At 38.8% G+C, this 20,533-nt stretch overlaps 1 protein-coding gene across 2 annotated transcripts in view; it reads left to right on the top strand.

The window, feature by feature from the left end:
* The window catches only part of RELN (reelin), a 271,266-nt gene that overhangs the window by 222,864 nt on the left and 27,869 nt on the right, over window positions 1-20,533 (top strand). For both annotated transcript variants that reach the window (XM_015628416.3, XM_015628417.3), the window contains exons 37-46: window positions 745-829; window positions 2,970-3,152; window positions 4,512-4,683; window positions 4,763-4,865; window positions 7,275-7,504; window positions 10,152-10,372; window positions 11,334-11,481; window positions 14,792-15,050; window positions 16,294-16,543; window positions 18,775-18,943. In XM_015628416.3, coding sequence (XP_015483902.1) covers window positions 745-829; window positions 2,970-3,152; window positions 4,512-4,683; window positions 4,763-4,865; window positions 7,275-7,504; window positions 10,152-10,372; window positions 11,334-11,481; window positions 14,792-15,050; window positions 16,294-16,543; window positions 18,775-18,943 — 1,820 coding nt within the window. The remainder of the gene's footprint in view (window positions 1-744; window positions 830-2,969; window positions 3,153-4,511; window positions 4,684-4,762; window positions 4,866-7,274; window positions 7,505-10,151; window positions 10,373-11,333; window positions 11,482-14,791; window positions 15,051-16,293; window positions 16,544-18,774; window positions 18,944-20,533) is intronic.

Genomic DNA, 20,533 nt, shown 5'->3' with positions numbered 1-20,533 from the left:
AAAAGGAGAAGTTAAATAATGTTTGGTGTATAAATTAATTAATTGAAGTATTTATTTGCAAAAACTTGACTCCAACCTCTTTAGATTATTTAAATCCCAAATCATGAGATGTCAATTGTCTAAAATTTGCATTGCTCGCTCCTGCAGATTGTTCCCCTGGGGGAATGGGTCTGAGAAAGAGGGAAGCTCTGAGAGGTGGTTTGCCAGATCTCTGCAGAACAGGGACTGGCTCTGGCCCCAGGATCCAACAGCGAGCTCAGCTGGTCCCTGTGAGGTTTCCTGTGTGCTCCCTTTCCTTGCAAGCCAACAGGTTGCCCCAGAAGAGGATATTTGTACAAAATATGTTTTGAGGTACAGAAAGAACTCCTAGAGAGGACTGTCCCTGCCTGGAAATTAGGGTGCTTGACAATTGTACAGTTTGCATAAAAAATGAATGTAGTAGCTTGGACTCAGTGTCTAAGTCAGCACTTGCAGATCCAATCACATCCCAGGGGTTCAGAGCACAAACTGAATGAGCTGGAACTGCCTGGACCTGGCCATGTAGTTGTGCCTCTGTCATATCTTGGCTCACTTTACCAAGGGTGTCACTGCCCCATTTTCTGCCTGGGAAAACGTGTGGTATAGAGAACTTCCCCTCTTGCTGCCACCACCACTCAGTAGCAGACAATATCCAAGCAACAATAAGCTGCAGAACATACTCAATAATGGGAACTGATATTCACATTTTATATTCTGTATTTGCAGGAAGGACTGAGAATGCTTGTGTCAAGAGATCTAGACTGCACTAACACAGTGTACATCCAGTTTTCATTTAAATTTATTGCCAAAGGTAAGATCACCGTTGATTTACTATCACTTCTCTGGCTATATTAGTACACAGCAGCAACACAGAAAAGAGTACAGAATTTTCAGCTTCAGTGTATGATAGTGATCAACATCTTATGGCAGATTATATAGGAGCTTGTTTGAAATTTTGCATCATCCCTACCTTGCTCCCAGCCCACAAGGCTGCCTGTGCAGCTCCTAAGGAAAAAATGGGCTGTAGTACTGTCAAAAACAGCACACCTAGTAAAGTTTTTGGACAAAAAAAGGAACAAAAGGCCTCAAGATTTTGTAGAGATTTCCCACTATGTTAGGAAAAAATTATTTGTCCAGTTTTTTTATGTTATAAAATGGGGCCTACAGTAAATTACTTATGGGACTAATAGTAAACTACAGTGTTTTTCATTTTCAAGCTTCAGTCCACTGCATTAAAATCTCTCAACATTTGACTGCCTAGTAGATATCTTAGAGATACCTGAAACTCCATAATTCTATTTAATTGATATGAGGAATAGTCAGACTTTGCAAGACAAGTTTTACGTGTTGCTGTAAATAACGTGACAGTTCCTCCAGTACAAGGACTTCTAAGCCAATGATTCAGCCTTACCCTGCTCCAAGGCCCTGTCATCCTTGGCTTTAAAAAATAATTATACCTAAGTCTGGAGAGACATGATGGAGAACCACTAAACTGCTTGAAGGTTCGAGCCACTCCCATGCAATTTCAGCAGTTTTCCCCAAATTTTCTGATAGAATCGGCACTTCCAGGCTGAACTCTTTATGTTGAAAAACTCCTCTCACTCTGGTGTAAGGAAAATGTCCATAGTTTCTGTGTAAGCTCAGTGCTCTGAGACTCCGACTCGACGTTTACCAGTAGCTTGAAAATAGTTTTGAAGCCCCTCTTTCTTCCTAAATAAGTATCTTAGCCAAATCTGTATATGTACGAGTGAAAATATAGCTCTGTGTGAATTATTATTGGTTTTCTTTAACAGGCATTTAATCATATATATTTGGCTATTTATTACTGGGTTTAGTACTTCATCAAAAAGAGAGGAAACTGTAACAGCCAAAAACATAACATGCCCCAAAATGATAACATGCCAAATATTTCATGTTTATAAGTCTTTGTGAAGACTTTTTCTACAAAATTATGCCTTGGTAATATTTCTTCATATGATCATTGAAAAAATATTTTTTAAAAAATGAGTAAAAATATTGTTCTGAAGGCAGGAATAGACAAAGGCTCAAGCCTGGATTTTGCCACTTGACCAAAAAGGAGAAAGACCATGAAACTCCAGGAGAAATCATTCCTTATTGAACCAGTATTACTTGTTAGCTTGACTGTTAGATCCAAGACTTAGTCCCAACAAGCTCCCTAATGTTGAATACAAATTGATATAGCTGGGCATATCTCTCAGCTGTGAGTGTTAAAAGCAGTGTGTTGTTTACTGACAATTGCCACAGATAAGCTGAAATCAGCTCCTGACTGCAAACAGCTCCTCCCTGCTCTGCTCCACAGCCCGTGGTTGAGTACTTAGCACTGGAGCAGAGGGGAGCAGGAGCATGTGCACCAGGCACTTTGGTTTCAGCAAATGTGGTTAATTTAAGAATAGAACAAGGGATAAGTTTGCACAGTAACATGCTGTGAGTCAGGGATGAAGAAACTGTCCTTTAGTCCTTTCCTTCTGTTGGTTCCTGAGTTTTTGGGGGTATGCCAACACATGGTGCCACACCATGAAGGGTGCAGAGACTAAATTTGTCTGAGTGAGACCTCAGTTCAGAGGTACCATCACTTGGACACTGGTATTCCTGGATATGTTAGTGGTAGAAGAAGCTGGTTCTAATCTAAAAAATCTAATGTAAAAAAGCATAGCACTGAGATAGCTGCCCATCTAAGTAATTAACTATGTTCATATGTATAATGAACAGTCAATTTAGGCCTTATTTCATTTGCATTTTGCAGACAAACAAGCAAGGGAAAGCACAGAAAGATGTATGTGTACAATGTGTAGATAACGTGTCAACACCTTACACTGTAGTTAAAGGAAACCCATACTTTGTAGTGCATGTCAGAGCAATATAATTTAATTTATACTTGTTGGAATTTACTGGATTTTAATGAATATAAATCCATGTTCTTTATGCTCCAGGCACCCCTGAGAGGTCTCATTCCATCCTGCTGCAATATTCTGTCAATGGTGGCATCACTTGGCACCTGATAGATGAGTTTTACTTCACCCAGACTACAGATGTTCTCTTTATCAACGTTCCTCTGCCCTACGCAGCCCAAAGCAACGCAACACGGTTCCGGCTCTGGCAACCTTACAACAATGGTAAGGGAGAGACACACCCTGGGAATCCAGGTCCATGCTTGCACAGCTCAGCATCTCTAAGACAGTGCATTTTTTGAACAGAACAATTGGAGAGACTCCTAAATCATGGGGGTTTTGTGTTTGAATTCCTTCAATTAGAATTACTGCAGGGTTATGTTCACTGTTTTTATAAAGCAGTCAAATGCTTTAAAGTGAAGTACCTTCACCTGATAGCCCTGGATTGTGTGCAGAAAGCATCAGCTTTGCCCCTGGAGGGAGTGGGAGATCAAGCAACACCAATAAAGTTAACTTCACTCAGGTTCTTCTCATTATTTTTAATGGACATGATTCTCACTTACACCGAGGCCCCATTAGGATGCTCCAATTATACAAAAGTGTCCCAAGTGTAAATGGGAACTGGGCCTACCTTACTCAGAATTAACTAGGCATTAAAAACCCATTTAGAAAGAGTATGTAGTGAGCAGTTAATCTTTTGATTAATTTGTAAAGGGCTGGAAAACCACAAGAGGAACACAGCTCATTCCTCCTCCTTACCGGAGATGTGCCAGCTGAAGGAAGCTCTCCTCTGCTCTCAGTTACTCTAAGCACAGCTCCTAGCAGAAACTGACATTAACAGCTCTAAAGAATTCCAGCAGTCATTTAGACATGGTGATTCAGCAAGAGTTTATTCCATGTAGGCAAATACCTAGCACACCCATAACAAAAAAAAGTCAAATTCAAATCTGGTCCTGACAATCCTGTTTCAGTCCATTTTTCTGATATGTCCTGCCTAAAAAAATTATCTAAACTTTTCTCTGATGAACTCAAACATTTTTAGATAAATGAAGAAATATTACACAGAAGATCCTTCAATTTAATCCTTCCTCCTCAATTTGTGAATACAAATTTTCTGATGTATATGAATACATAATCCATTGGAGAGAAGGAGTTTCAGAATTTCCTTCTCTATGGAAGAGCTCCTCCCAGACAAACACAAGCTGCTGAGTGCAAGGATGTAGAATGAAATTGCACTTTCAGGCTGCTTTGACTCTGTAGCAGCTGCTCATTTAGATGATTCTTAATTGAAGAAGACAATGACTGAATTTCAAAGTAAATGTGATTTAAATAGAAGATAATTGTTCAACACCCATTGCTTTTCACTGTTTGTTTTGCTGTGACTTCTATAAATTTTAGGGAATAAAAGTTAATTCCATAGGGTCAGGCTGCAAAGCAGTAAGGGAACTATTGTCATGGAAAGTGAAAATAATGATCCTACACTTTTAGACCCTCTCCTTCACATAATCCATAAATACTGGCTGCTGTTCTGCTCTCTAATATTAGTATTAGGTCTTAATAGGAATATTTCCATTTTCTTTGTAGGCAAAAAAGAAGAAATCTGGATTATTGATGACTTCATTATTGATGGAAATAACCTAAAGAATCCTATTATCCTTTTGGATACCTTTGACTTCGGTCCTAAAGAGGACAACTGGTTTTTCTATCCTGGTGGAAACATTGGGCTTTATTGCCCATATTCATCTAAAAGAGCTCCGTAAGATTCTCTGAGCAATTCAATAGAAAGAAGTGACTTTGTAAACTGTGTCTAAAGCACTCCTTTCCTTGATTTTCAGGGAAGAAGATTCAGCTATGGTATTTGTTTCAAATGAAGTTGGGGAGCACTCCATTACCACAAGGGACCTAAGTGTGAATGAAAATACTATCATCCAATTTGAGGTACTTGTCAGAAAGTTATTTTGCCTTTTGCTTCATGTTCTTCTATATTCTGCTCTGGTGTATTTGCCCAGCTGTTCTGATTGCCAAATAGTGAAGCCTGTCTAATTTACCTTCTAATTGATTTGACATTACTCTCCCTCATAAATGTATCATGATGCTTTTAATACACAGATAAGGGAAATTTCTGCCTCAAAGTCTTCTACTTTCTTACCTAAATTACTACTTTGCCCATGCCTATAAACTTGCACTGACAGCATAAAAGTCCACATCCTATGCATTGGAGAGTCATGACTGCCAGGCAAGAGGATGAGCAAAATATAATAAGGGTCCAAATTGCTACTTCACAGCCTGCTCGAGGTAAGAGTGCAGCATTTCTACAAGCTGACCAGTGGAGAGCTGCAACTTCATCTGTGACAGTAGAAGATAATTTTTCCTACCTGCTGGCTTAACTGCACTGTTGTACTTTCTCAGAGAGACAAGCTTCTGCTTTCCTTTTGCTTCTGCCCACATCATAGCTGCTCTAGATGAGCTGGTTTTTGGCTATTGTGGCCGAAGTCATCCCATTTTAGGGAGTTAAAGAAAGTACATGAATAAGGAACATATTTTTCTGTTTCATATAGTCAATGGAAACAGGTACCCCAGTGACAACACAGAGTCTGAACTAAACTGTGTTTCTGACTTATCCTAGAATCTAAACTGTTCTTTGGCTGGGGCAGCTATTGATGGGAGTAACCAGTAATTCATTAGTTTAGAGAGGTCATTATATTGTCATTAAGAAACTGGAAAAGAATCTGGAATGTAAATTGCCGTGCCACATCTACTAGGCTGTTTTTAACAATGTGGCATGTTGCTGCATTAATATGAGCTACATAATAATCAGCAGATAGTACGAGTTTATAAAAATTACTAAAATGATACTAAGGGTTTTCCAAGAAAATTAGGTTTAGCTGTGTACTCATGCACTCTTCAATTTGTCATGCAACTAATTCATAAATTATTGAATGCAAACCATTTTCTCTTTTAAAATATAGATTACAGCCTGTAAAACAAAAACGTTTGAGGTCACTTTAAGATATTCATAAGCCTTGATAGCATTAAGTCATAAAATCTACATGTTTACTTCCATATGTGGTAAGAACATCATTTTCAGCTCACGTTTTTGAGAACATTAGTGTAAATGAAGGAGTGATACATAATGCAGTAGTTTCTCTCTGTGTCTCAAGAGTCAAAACCTATATTGGGTCAAGCATCTCTCTAAGCTTCCAGATGAGTAGACAACCCTTCTAGTCAAATGTAGGTTGATGGGACTCAAGTGCACTGAAGAGTGATGAAGGAAATTCGATGTAGGATACACTTTCAACATTCATGCACAGTTCCAAGTATTACTGCATTTTAGAAACAAATCGATTTTTTTAACAGAACAGTATGCTACGAAGACAGGGGGTTTTTTTATGCAAAGGCATATAGAAATATTAAAATGTTACACAGTTTTAATATAGGCTTTGTATTTCATCAGCAACTGGATTTTATTTGTTGCATTGTAAATACAGTACATCTTATTTTATATGACAGTCATTCTGTAAAGAACTAATTTGTTTTCTTTTACAAAAGCAATTTGAAATTATAAGAAGATCTAAATATCAGTGTAACAGACTAATTTTCACTGGTTGTCTCAGTTTCTGTATTAAACATTCTGTATTTTTTTTGAACTGGTTTTCATGTTCTGCCTTTTCTACCATTGTTTATATCAGGAATCTTGTGAGCACACCCTGAGAATTCCAACACTGCCAAGCTAAGACATTGAATCTAAGTGCAGTCCAGCTATGATGCTCTAGGGCTTTGGCATTAACCATGAACAAATAGGTAGTGAGTGTGAATGCTGAACATATTGAGGTGATAAACTTATTTTTTATATGTAATGTAAAAGAGGATCATAGTGCAGCTCAGCAATTAACAGCTTGGCATAAACAAAAAGCTAATGTTTGCATTTTTTGTTTTAATAGTTCTGCTTTTAATAATGCACATTTTCTTGATGCTGTGATAACTTCAGTGTCTGCAAGAGCTGGTGCATTTCTTCCAGCAGTGTTAGCAGCTCTCCTTTGGGATTTTCCCAATTAACTCCACAGTTTTCTCTAGGTAGAAGTTGTTGGGGATTTCTTATGACATTCATTTTATCATAACCCATATTGTGAGATATACTCATGGACAGGAGAGCAATGTGCAAGAATTCCTGTTCATGTGTGTGTTCTGAGTGCATCATCCCTGTTGTTAAACGGGTTCTCAAATCACCATTTTCCTGGACTAAACAAACACCATACCTAATGTGGGAGGCTGACTAAGGTGAAGAATGACTGGGAGTCCCATGATCTGCCCTGTGTCACCGTCTGTGTTTGATGCCTTGGCCCCCAGATCAATATCGGCTGCACCACTGACAGCTCCTCTGCTGACCCGGTGAAGTTGGAGTTCTCCCGAGACCTGGGGGCCACCTGGCACCTGCTGCTCCCCTTGTGCTACAGCAGCAGCAGCCACCTCAGCTCCCTCTGCTCCACTGAGCATCACCCAAGTAGCACTTACTACGCAGGCACTACCCAGGGCTGGAGGAGGGAGGTCATTCACTTTGGAAAACTGCACCTCTGTGGGTAAGTGTCCAGCTTCTGTTCCTGCCCCACTGCTTGTTACTTTGCTTTTATTTCTGTTTTTCACCCAGCATGAGTGGTGCATAAGAACTGCAGCACTAGAGCAGACCAAATGACCAGCTGTTCTCTGCTTTTTATCCTGAATGTTAGCTAGTGTTCAGGTGATTCCCCAAATCATATTGTGCCTAATGCTGATGTAGAATAACCACAGGAATTTCCTATTACCTATATACTTAATTAGTGACAATTTAATAGAAGGAAGTTGCTTGGTGAAATTAATGCAAAACTGACTGTTCTTAGAGTGTTCTGAGTGTTCTTTACTGCATCAGCCATTTGAATTCACTGATGATATTCTTGTATGAACTTTGAGCTTCATAAGAACATGCAGTAAAATGGGAGCTAGTATAAGCTTGATTCCACTTCAGTATGAAGAAATGGTCTGATCTAAATACAGTCTCATTCAATAAGGTTGGATGATAACACAGCTTAGAGAAATAATTTGTGCTAGCAGGCATAGTAATATGTAACTTTTCAAACTAAAAACACCACTGTTTACTTTTTCACAAATAACTGTCACCTAGCATCAACTCACTTTATGTAAAAGATCACACCATCAATGATTAAACTGTAGCATGTATGAATGAAAATGAGCTGTGCAACTATGAGACTTTATGATTCTATGCAGCTATGAGACTGAGTATTTATGAAACTACTACAGTCAATGGGTCCTCCACTAAATAAATGACCCCATGTGTGCCTCTGAAAGTATGAAAAGACCTATATAAGAAATAAGAATCAAGTCTGGAAAGACTGAATGTTTAATAATTTAAGGAAACTATTAAATTTTAAACTTGAGTTTTCTGGCTTATGACAGTTAACATTTCAAGCATGGAATAGGTAACCATCTCTTTCAGCAGCTCGCTTGTACTTCCTGATTTTGTGCAAAAGAATTATTTTACCCTTTAGCCAACCATCAGTGCATCCCTCCAAATAAAGAATTTGACTGTGCAGACTCCTAACTCATTTAAACTGTCCAGGATTTTGATTTAATCCTCTGTTCCTGAGTGCTTTTATCTTGTTCTTCTCTTTCTTCTCTCCTATTCCTTTTCCAACACACCAGGCCAGGAGCTGACAGCAGTGCAGAGTAGCTTACATTCAATGCATTAAATCCTTGGTCCAGAGGGCTGAAGGGAGTATCTCTCCACCAGAATCCATGGGATTAACAAGAAAAAAATCCAAACCTTTCTCCTTTTGTAATTCTAAAAAATTGCCCAACCTTTTCATCCCCCAAGTGTCAAGTGGTTATATTTTAACTGAGGATGAAGACATTTTAAGTTATCCACTACATATGTAATTTTAGAAATGAATATATGTTCTCAGCAGACAGCTGTAAGTAATAATTAGTATTCCAGTTATGTCCTGGAGGAAAGGTCCAGGGCCCGTTGAGCCAGAGAAGAAACCTCAAATAAGTAGTGATTCACTCTGCCTCAGACACAAGTCGTGCTTCACCCTCACCAGGAGTGACCCTGAGAGGAGGAGCTGACTTGTCTCAGGAAAAAGAATCCAGCTTGTGGGATAGAGGTCTATCCTCACGAAGAGCTTACAACACCTTCCATCTCACACTTGTGTCCTTCCTCTCAGGGCACACAAAAGTCGATGATTTTGACTTCTAACAGAGCTCTGGTTCTTTGATATCTTTCTTGTGACACTTATTAGTGGTTGTCACCTAAATCCCCTCATAAAAAATTCTTTTTAGCAAATTGAGGAAAAAGAATTGTCAGCTACAATTACCTATGGAATTGATTTGCCTGCTGAATTTAGATATCGTTAACAAGACACATTAAACACGCAAGGCAATTAAGTGCTTCTCCCTTTTCAATCTTCTGGTTTCCTTCCTCCCTTAAAACGTTTCTCAACTGGGAATAAAATTAGTCTCTCAAGTATTTTCCTCATCTCAATTTGTTTTTCCTCCTTCCCCAGTTGGTTCCTTTTTATATGCAGCATTGATGCAAGTAGCACTTAGGAGATGAATTAAAAATGACAGGACAGCACCCAAAGGAGAATATAGTTCAAATTAACAACTTGCAATATCAGCCTGGTTTAAGATTAAGCTGCCTGAAAGCAAGCTGAATACCTGGTGACGTGACAGATCATGTTTTCTTTCTGGGTAATTGAGGGTGAGATCCTACCACTCCACCCCACAGGTGGTCTCCCTGGGGACACAATGGAAGCATGAAATAGAATCTCACCCTCCAGGAGAGGGTGAAAGTGGCTGGGTCTGACCCACACACTGTACACCAAAGCAGAAGGGAATCCACCAGACCTTGGCCATTCATCTTCCACATGAATGACAGAGTTAAGAATAGCTGGATTTAAAATTTTGAAAATCCTGTCTGTCATTCAGTTTTGGGATTACAGCTAATGAATAATGTTTTTTTTATTTCTGTCAGTACTTGGGTTGAACATCGACATAAAGATGCATGAGGTACTGAAGAAATTAGACCTAGCAGTCCCTTTCTAGAATTAATCTATTTATCAGGCCAGTTCCGACAGAAATAATAATATATATGTGTATATAATGGTATATGTATGGAATACAAAAAAAGATGAAACAATTATCTAAAATAAGTATGCTTTATGCCATTTTCAGGTTGGCGAGGTTCAGGTGGTACCAAGGATTTTACCCTGCTGGATCCCAGCCTGTGACTTGGGCCATTGACAACGTGTACATTGGCCCCCAGTGCGAGGAGATGTGCAATGGGCACGGCAGCTGCATCAACGGCACCAAGTGCATCTGTGACCCCGGCTACTCGGGCCCAACCTGCAAAATAAGCACCAAGAACTCTGACTTCCTTAAGGATGACTTTGAAGGTATCTCTTTTGGGAAGGGATATCTGAATACTGCCTGTCCATCTCAGTGCAACCCAGGGTCCAAGGGATTAAACAGCAAAGCCTTCCTCACCCCTGCATGCTTCTGGTTAGAATTTATGCCATGGGAGTATTCCCAAGAACCAAGTAGTTCAGATGCCACTTGGAAGTGCAGTTTGTGAATGCCCAATGCACTGTTAATGCTGGGATACAAAATCTTCATTGAAACAGAACTTCCTTCCTACTCTACATGTAGAAAGTAATTTTGCAAGCAAATTACGATTTGATGACGGTTTGGCTATGGCACAGACAGAGCATTTTCAAGTGAGGCAAACAGCAGAGGGCTTTCAGGTCGTGTCATTTCTCACTACAAGGGAAACCTGACTCACCCTACTACAGCAAACATGGTTTCAGAGCAGACCAAGTGTCTCAGCAGTGGGAGCCAGTGCTCAGCAGCCACAGCAGACCCCAAGAGAGGGAAGGCAGGTGGGAACTCAAATTTTCACGCATGCCTGGGCACACCCAGCATCCACACACACAACTCTAAAACCCCTTCCAGGCTTCCCCAACTAGTAAGCACAGCAAGAGGAGCATGATCCAAACTCATCCCTTCACAGGTGCTGCTGTTCATTTTCAATTTTGCCAGCCCACGCTTGCATGCTACCACATGGAATCCAAAGCTTCTTTACAGACCTGAGTACTTTATTGTTACCTTAAGGTAAATGATGAATGGTGGAAAACCTCGTGAATAACTGAAAACTAAGATCCCAGATTTCATGCTTCTGGGTTTATTTTTTTTATTTTGCTTTGATTCATGTCAGCTTTCTAGAATACATGGCATTGGAAACACTGAATATTTCTCAGCATGTGATTTTTAATTTATCACTCTTCCTCTGGAAGTAGCAGTCTTTGCAGCAGGAGCACTTCAGAGTAAATCATAAATATGTATTCACTGTGTATTCAGGTCAGCTGGAGTCGGATAGATTCCTCCTTGTGAGTGGTGGAAAGCCGTCAAGGAAATGTGGTATCATGTCTGGAGGAAACAACCTTTTCTTTAACGAAGAGGGTTTACGGATGCTGATGACTCGAGACCTAGATTTGTCACAAGCCAGGTAACACCCTTCCCAAAATTCTTTCAGGATTTCATTGAGGAAATACCATACTGAAGAATATACATGTGTGATATTTCTCTAGTAGAAGCAAGCTGACATATTCTGTGGTACTCGCACTTGCAAATGCTCCAATTTAACCACTGCCACCATGTTAAATTAAATTTAAATTGAATTTTCATTGCATTAACTATTTAAATGGTGCTCTTTTTCCTTAAATAAGAATTCCAGAAACTGATGCCACACCTTCAGTAGTTCATGCAAGTTTTTGTTTCCTAAACCCATAACATGAGAAATGTTCTGCTTTTCTTACAGTCTGGTGTGTTATGAGCCATTGCTGAAACAGGAGTATCTGCTGAAAGTATAATTCTTACATTTGTCATCTCATAATTCTTTCATTTCTGAAGCTTGTTTTTTTTCTTATTGTGCACATTTGTTTCCAATAATTCACTGAGAAATTCCCATCAAGCTGTCACCAGCTATTGAAAACCAAATATTTTAGTCTATTTACAGTTTATGTTGTATCTTTACAGCCTGCAGGGGAGACACGTGATGAGTGAGACATGCTAAGCAAGTCACATTAAAAAAATTTACACTAATACAGATTAAACTCCATCCCTGTTGTGGGCATGCTAACAAACAGACATTGTTTTCTAATTTATTCTGTATTTTAGATGATGTTTTTGTATTATGATTTTGGAGAGACTGCATTTTCTCCAAGACTTTTTTTTAACTGATCTCTTATAAACACCCTACTCCTCTCTGATGTTCTGTGGGAAACATTTTAACAGGCATTTTATCTACTTTTTACCTGTCAGCATTGGTATTGAAGCTTTAAATAATGGTATAATTGGAAAGACTCATGGTCAATAAAAAGGCCTAATATCTAACCATTTTGTTTTTAGATCAGCACTTAGCTAAACCTCATTGATTTTTAATATTAAGGACCCCTGTAATTTGTAAGATTCCTCCCAGCAAACTTTTTTCACAACTTGATAAAAACAAACCCCAAAAATAAAATTCTCCACACTAATTTGATTCCTAGACCACTCTGAAATTAAAAGATGGTTCAACAAAATATACAAAATATCTTGTAAGTTGCTCCATTAGACTAAATTTTATTTTCCTTATTGCTCATGCTCAAAGAACTATCATTCATCTTTTCTTCATTATGGTCTGTAGCTGGATTTGCAAATATTGACCTCAAGGTGTTATATGGAGATAAGTAATTTCTGTCTTAGGAAAACAAAGCTGGACATTCAATTTCTTGTATATATGATTATGGAAAATAACAGTTATCAACAATAACAATATGTTCTCTTCTGAACAGCAAGGCACACTGCAGTGGCATTGCTGGGAGCTGCTCTTTTGCAACCTAAAGTAATTGCAGTGGGATTTTCTACATTTCCAGACTGACTCTATCAACCATCTGCAAAGCACAACAGATCTGGCTGTGACACAGATGTGCCAAGTTCTGCACAGGGCTTGGAGAGAGGTTTCCATTTATGCCAGGAGTGATGAGAACTATTTTTTTAAAGAGTGCTAGATTCAGTAGTCACATTAAAATTTCCCCTTTCCTTATGAGGAGATCCCCTGAAGAACACAGGGGAGCAGCTGTATCTGTCAGCGCTGCAAGCCACACTCAGCACCTGGGGAGTTAAATCAAGTGGACTCTGCAATCCACTGCTATCACATCTGTGTGTTAAAGAATTTAACACAGGGGACAGTGTATCACCATCATGGTGATACTGGTAGCTGAAACTGCACCACATGAAATATCACTAAGGAGAGAATATTTTAGGTATCACAACTGATCAAATTCCTTTCAATTCTGAATTACTAAAAGAACATCCACACATTTGAGTGTTACTAGATTTACCAAAAAAAAAGTTTGTTTTCCATTTCAAAATAGGCAGAGCCTTTGCAAAATATCTGTGGGACAAGATATTTAAAATTACTTTTTTGTCTGCTAGACATTGCTATCTATATTTGGGTGGGTTCTTACTATATTAGTAAAATCTGAGGTGTAAGAATAGCAATGCAAAGAAATCAGATGCAACAGAGACAAGGTCACCTGGGTTTAATTCCTTTGAATTATGTGGCAAATGTTGGAGTAAATCTGAGGAGGCAGAAAGACTTGCCAGCAGTGAAGAAATCCATTACATTTGATGTGTTGATCCATGAGGGTACCCAGTGCTCCTTTACAGCACAAGCAGTATGTTATGTCTGGGACATGGAGGTGGATATAATCTACAGCAAAAGCAGTTACAGCAAGAGAAACTGTGAGTCGCAGCAAGGACTAGAATTAATTGACTTGTAGGTCTGGTGTTTTATTGGAGCTTTGTCTGCCCAGCATCTCTGCAGCCTCCACTCCCAGCAGATCTACCTGCAGATCAAACCAGAACAAGATTTTTGACACAAAACTTCTTTTGCACCATGTCATTTAACCGTGAGCCAGGCAGCACTAATGCAATAATAATTAGAACAGATAAAACACTCTAAAGCTGTGCAAAAGCTGTGCAAACATGAATTAATACTTGTAATATCCCTGCAAGTCCAATAAGTAAATATCATTACAGCACGGTTCCCTCCACTCCAAGTGCACAGTGGAGCTATTTATGAGCATCAGCTGACGGGAAGGATTTCGCAGTTTGATACAGGTCCATTGTGCAGCTTTGGAGAAGCCAATTAACTGGGGGATGAAAGCACTGGTGTCCCTGGGTGGCTTGGGCTGGCTTCAGGGAAGCCAGCACATTTAAACGGTGTAATTTAGACAAATTTCCCAGGCTGACAAAATGGACAAAATGATCCCTGAAAGTGAAATGTGCTTTGTTCTCCCGTCCAGATTTTCTCTGGTTTATGCCAATGGAAAACTGGGATGCTTATTTTGAATTTAAGCGTTTCAGCAAATTCATAGCAAATTATGATCTACTTAGAGCACAGTTGCTTTTCTGCCACTAAAATCTGTACTCATGGGATACAGGGATAAAAATTTCACCCAGGATTATGTTTCTGATACTTGCAACACCATCTGCTATGCAGACAAAATCTGAAAACACAAATGACCAGCTTTGTTCAGCCTCTTATGCCTGGCAAACTACCACGCAGGCAAAATGAATTTTTGTCACAACACCTGTCTGTCTAGGTATATTCTAGAAGCTTTGGAAAGGAAATCACAAGATCTCCTAAAGATGACCCTTACAGCTAGAAAACAGGGCTAGTCAATAGACAAACTCCAAAGCTCTCTGGTTTGCTGTGTAGAATGTTATAGAAAATAATATTTTCTGGTAAGTGGAAAGATTTTTCCTGTTAGATTTGTGCAGTTCTTCATGAGACTGGGATGTGGCAAGGGGGTACCTGACCCCAGGAGCCAGCCTGTGCTGCTGCAGTATTCACTCAACGGGGGCCTCACATGGAGCCTTCTCCAGGAGTTCCTCTTCAGTAACTCCAGCAATGTGGGACGATACATTGCCCTGGAAATTCCCTTGAAGGCTCGTTCGAGCTCCACTCGGCTTCGCTGGTGGCAACCATCTGAGAATGGGCATTTCTACAGTCCCTGGGTGATCGACCAGGTGAGGAATCCTTGCAGGTGTTTCTTCTTTTAACACAATCTTAGACTGGATTCAGTCTTAATATTTCCCTTTTTTTGGCATGTCACTGAGACAAGAAAAAACGCTTTATATAAAGATATTTAGAGCACAATTACTGTTTCCTGAACTTGTGGTTTTAATGCACCATTTCCATGTGGGGCACTGATTGCCTGTTTTGAATCTAGGAAGATCTTTTACATATGTGTAGAGCCTCAGGTTCACATTGCAGGAGGCCTTACCATGCAAAATGCAAGTTTGATTTCAAACTTCGAAAAGCTTCATTTAAAATGTATCCAAATACGTAATTAGCTTGGTATAATGTAATAGAAAAAGACTATAGAAAAATATCAATCTGTATGAAAATAAAGTTTCATATTTGGGTATAAAGATTATTATATTACTTTGTATGACTTGGTATAAATCACAAATTATTTATCTCCAAAATGATTATGTTTGAAGTAGTGTCATTGGGTTGTCCAATTTGCTTTAATATTTATAACTTTTTTTAAAAGAAGTGTCCTGGGGTGGCTTTGTGATACTTGTATCCTGTTATCTGCTCTGTTTATGCTGGATATTAAGTTCTGCACCTTTAAGACTGGTTTTGAGATTAATTAGCTCAGATTGTTAGGACAAACCTAACCAGCCATTTTAATGTTGTGGTTACAAAATTTTACTTCCCACCTCTCTGTTTAGAAATTAAAAAATATTCATTGTTTAGATATCTTCATTGAATGTAGTTGTATTAGTTCAGAACAATCAGAAACTGAATTCAGAATAATAAATTAAAAATAATTCTGCCTTACTTGCTGTTGAATAGTAAAATTATGATGTTTTATAGTCAATGACAAAACAGAGGCTATTTCCCCACTTCTATCAGCAATCTGATAGCAGTTCACCAGATTATAGAAGAGCAGAAAAAACACTAGGAAAGTGTAATCACTTTGTTTCTACTAACAAGCTTTTTGTGAGCAGTTTTACTTCACTGAGATTCAATGTCACCTCCCTGAATTTTAGATTTGTACAGCTGAGCCAATCTCTTCCCTTTATAGGAAAGAAATACTCCCCTTTTTCATAGCCTAGATTCTTTACTAATTTTGGACCAGCAGAATAAATACACTTAGTCTGGTACATCTCTTCCTCCTACAGGTTGCTATGTCACTTGCATGCTTGTGAAGACTTCAAGATTTTTTCCTTTTCAATAACAATTACTTTCCTAATGTTTCAGATTCTTATTGGAGGAAATATCTCTGGCAATACAGTATTGGAAGATGACTTCACCACGCTGGACAGCAGGAAGTGGCTGCTCCACCCTGGTGGGACAAAGATGCCAGTCTGTGGCTCTGCTGGGGATGCTCTGGTGTTCATTGAGAAAGCCAGCACCCGCTACGTTGTCACCACTGACATCGTTGTCAATGAAGACTCTTTCTTGCAAATAGATTTTGCAGCTTCCTGCTCTGTCACAGACTCCTGTTATGGTAATGACTTCTTAATAATTCCTGCAATTCCTCTTCCTTCACTGCAGAGGAAAGTTCACTGGTTTTCTGGTTACATTATTCATCATAACAAGAACTGAGAAACAAAAGAAAGCTGCATGTTTCTGTTAGAAATTGTAACATCAGCTTTTTTATTCCAGGTGTCTGAAGCCTAAGATAAACTGAAGTGAATTATGCCCTGTGAGCATCTAAGTTGCAGTTCAATCCATCTCAGAAAAAGACTAACAGCTGCAAATCCATTTAGTAGATAGTGTCCACTGCTTGGGCTGGTGGTGTAATAATAAGCAGCTGGGTGTTCCAGCATATGTTTCTTGCTTTGTGGTTTTGCATTTTTGCATTGTAGTCTCAGTTCTGATCTCACTAGTATCCATATATCTAAGAAATCATTTATACCAACATACATCTGACACTTGCTAAGGCAGCATCAACTGCAAAAATTTGTATTGTCCATACGAATTCTAAATATGCATAGACCTTTATGTTTCCATGTATGAATGTGTGCATACATACTATGCAGATGTGTATATGTTTATGTATACATAATAATGCAATTTTTAATTACCTAGATTCCGTTTTTCAAATTATGTCTAATGAGAGGAGAGCCAGCTTTTATATGTGTATATACAGATATATACATACAGATAAATAAATAAAAGCATGCTCTGTACTCAATACACATCACATGGAAATTAAAAATTGGTTCATTATGTGAATTTTAAGGCGCACAAAAAATAAGTTTCTCTAAATAACAAGCTTTTTCATGCTTGATTTTACACATCCTCTTAGAATAGGGTTTTCAGGTACAGATGATTTTAATGAGGACAAGAATGTAATACATTGCATCATGTAGCATATGTTAATTTACTGGGTTGTTGACTTTTCCTTTATAATTCTGTACAAAAATGGAAAAATATTTTACATGTAGTCCCAGATCTAGCTTCTCTGATTTTTCTAATCTGAAGCTACTCACAAGCTTAGTAGGGTTTTTTTTATTTTGTTATTAAGAATACTGTGGCATCCTGAGATCATCTCTGCTAAGTTTAGAAGCATTTTGGCAACTGAACCATATACTGGCAAAGAAACAGATCCTTATTTTATTGGGGGGAGTTTTGTTTGTTTCTTTGTCTACAACCCTTAGCATTACCTTAACTTCATATTAAATTAGGCAGAAGACTACCTAATCATACTTCCAGTCATGATGAGGAAAGTGTTTCTTTTGGTGAGGGAAATTTAAGACTAAAAACTCACCCTTGTTAATATCTACTTGTCCTTATATTTCTATAGCACTGTCTTTGGTGCTGAAACATCAAGTAGGACTGAGGGGGTGATTAAGGGTCATTCCCTGTGCATGAAGGTAGAAGAAATGGGTCTGCAGCAATCAAAAGAAGATTTATTCCCCCATCCCCATGCTCCATGTTTTACACAGCCAGCTCAGCCAGAATGCCTGGCAGCTGGAACATTTACTTCAAGTTCCATTTCTGCGCCTATTATTATTTACTTTTTCATGGCTGCATGAAAGTTTGACTTGAAGTATTTAGTAAGCTTGACTAACCTGTAATTTTCATAATAAAAGTTTATAAGCCATAAACATCAAAACAATTAAATTGCTGATTTTCACTGAGAAATGAATACATTAGTTTAATGTGACTAGGCTGTGTTTGAATGGAAACAACCTCACTGACTAACAAACTCAAATTAAAATTGTGCTGAATAAGGAAATGAGCTGGTCTGCAGGAGAGGTGGAAGGCTGACTAAGCCATCTTATGACAGTCAAAAGTTTGAATTTGAATGTTGCTCTGCTTTACACAGCAATCACACCCAGCTGAATCTCACTCTTCAAGCCTGAGAAACAAAGTTTGGTGGCCATGGTGCTGTCACATTATTCTCTTGCGTGTTGCTGCTACAGATATTGACTTAACCCTGGCAATTTAATGTTGGCTCTGTCTTTTCATCTGTGGCATCTTGAGTTAGGTGGCAAATGCAGAGATGTACTGCAGACTCCACCTGAGCTATACCTGCTCAGCAACATGTAACACATCCTCCCACATTGCCACCAAAGGAGGTAGCTTTGTGCTTCTGGCACAAGGGTTTCAAAAGTTCTGGGTGGTTATTCTGTCAGTTCTGACAGTGATACTGTCAGGAGCTTGCACTTTATTATAGGCCTATGGATATAGGTCTCTAAATTAAGAAACTAACCATCTTTCCAATCTTAGCTATTGAACTGGAATATTCCGTGGACCTTGGGCTGACCTGGCACCCAATTTTGAAAGACTGTCTGCCCACTAATGTGGAATGCAACAAGTACCATCTCCAGAGGATTCTCATTTCAGACACTTTCAACAAGTGGACCCGGGTTACTTTGCCTCTGCCTCCCTATACTAGGTAACTCCCTCTGGTTTTCTGCAGAATAAATCTAAAAGTATAACTAGGTATTTTTAATGGCATGATACATTATAGAGTTTAAGCAGTTGTACCTTGTCCTTTTTGTTTGACCCATGTAAATAGCAACAAATAAGTATAGGTAAATGAAGCTCTAGCCTGTAAAAATTGCAAACCCAGGGAACGAGGGCATCAGGCTCTCAGCACTGTTAGACCCCAGAGCTTTGCTCCTCCTGCTGAGCCTTATCTCCTCACATAGACATAGGCTGAGCTTACTGCTGGCTCAGAAGTATCAAAGCACAGGCAGTGCCTTGAGATGGTTGTCATGAGAGATGCCACCAAAGGCACATACAAGTTTGGAAACTGAGAACTTCATTTTTTAGCAATTGTACTGAAAGCGCCTATACAGTTTTGACATTAGTAGCGGAAAAGTCCATGTTCTGTTACTAATCATTTGGAGCATCTGGACTCTTCTCTATCTTCAGTGCAGTTACATCAAGTAATAGCCCTTTTTTTGGACTTCTTCCCAGCATGAATTTTCTGTGCTTCCTCTTTTGTGTGGCTTTGCTACATATTGTCTGTAAAAATTCATTACCCTGTCAGTTCTTGTTTGAAGACTGTAAATTTGTGTTGAGACTAGTCTTTCTAGGGTCGAACAGGATAAATCAGGGCTGGGATAGATGTTCCAAACCAACTGAATTTGGACCTGAAAGGAAGGTACCACCTGAGATAAACACAGGTTTATAAATAACTGTGATTTTAAGACTGAAGAGTTTTTTGAGCAGTATATATGTCACAAGAAGTCTGATGCCCTACTGAGGCAAAAATTGCACTCCTGTCCAATCCCATATTTTTTTTTTGGCTCAAGTAATACCATTTCCCAAAGTTATCAAGATAGGTATTCCATGAGAGAGGTTATTACAACCTTATCTCATAAGCAAGAGAGATGTTAAGCTTTAGGATAAAAACAGGGCAGCTAATAGGCCTTTTAGTCTAGATGCAATGTAATTTTTATGCTGCTTAATTATTTCAAGCTATATAATAGCAGGTGTGTGTGTCTCCAATTGTGGCTGAATGTTTGAGGCACATACAGGCTGTGTAGTCAGTAGCTTGGCCTGGTGCTCACCACTTATGTCTGTAAGGAAATGGACACTTGGTTTTAACTTGGAAGCTGATTTTAAAACGCAAATACAAAGCTTCCCACAGGAGCATCTGCTGCATTAATTGCTAGTGAAGTGCCCAGCCAAAGCAGACAGTGTAAGATATAGGTGCTTGCCTTTATTCTGAAAGGGATTCCTCACAATTTTTATATTTATTTTTAAAATGCTCCTTGGTGAGCAGCTGAGCTGAGCTCAGAGCAGTAGATTTCTCTTTGGATAAACATGTTATTTATTCAGCTCATGAAGCATTTCATAAAGAAATAATTCATGGGAGAATAATGTCATATGATGTCCATTTTTACATTGAATAGGTTTTAGGGATTTTGCTGTTTATTTGTTTTTGGTGCTTATAATAATTGTGATTTCTCTTTGAGTTTCAAAAGGAAACAGATTACAAAAGGTTCAATGCTGCCATCTAGTGCTGTGCTGTAAA

This window comes from Parus major, chromosome 1A, assembly GCF_001522545.3.
Source record: "Parus major isolate Abel chromosome 1A, Parus_major1.1, whole genome shotgun sequence".
NCBI classification, from domain to species: Eukaryota; Metazoa; Chordata; class Aves; order Passeriformes; family Paridae; genus Parus; species Parus major.
Note: the sequence above shows the minus strand (reverse complement) of the source record. Positions and strands in the feature narration are given on the sequence as shown.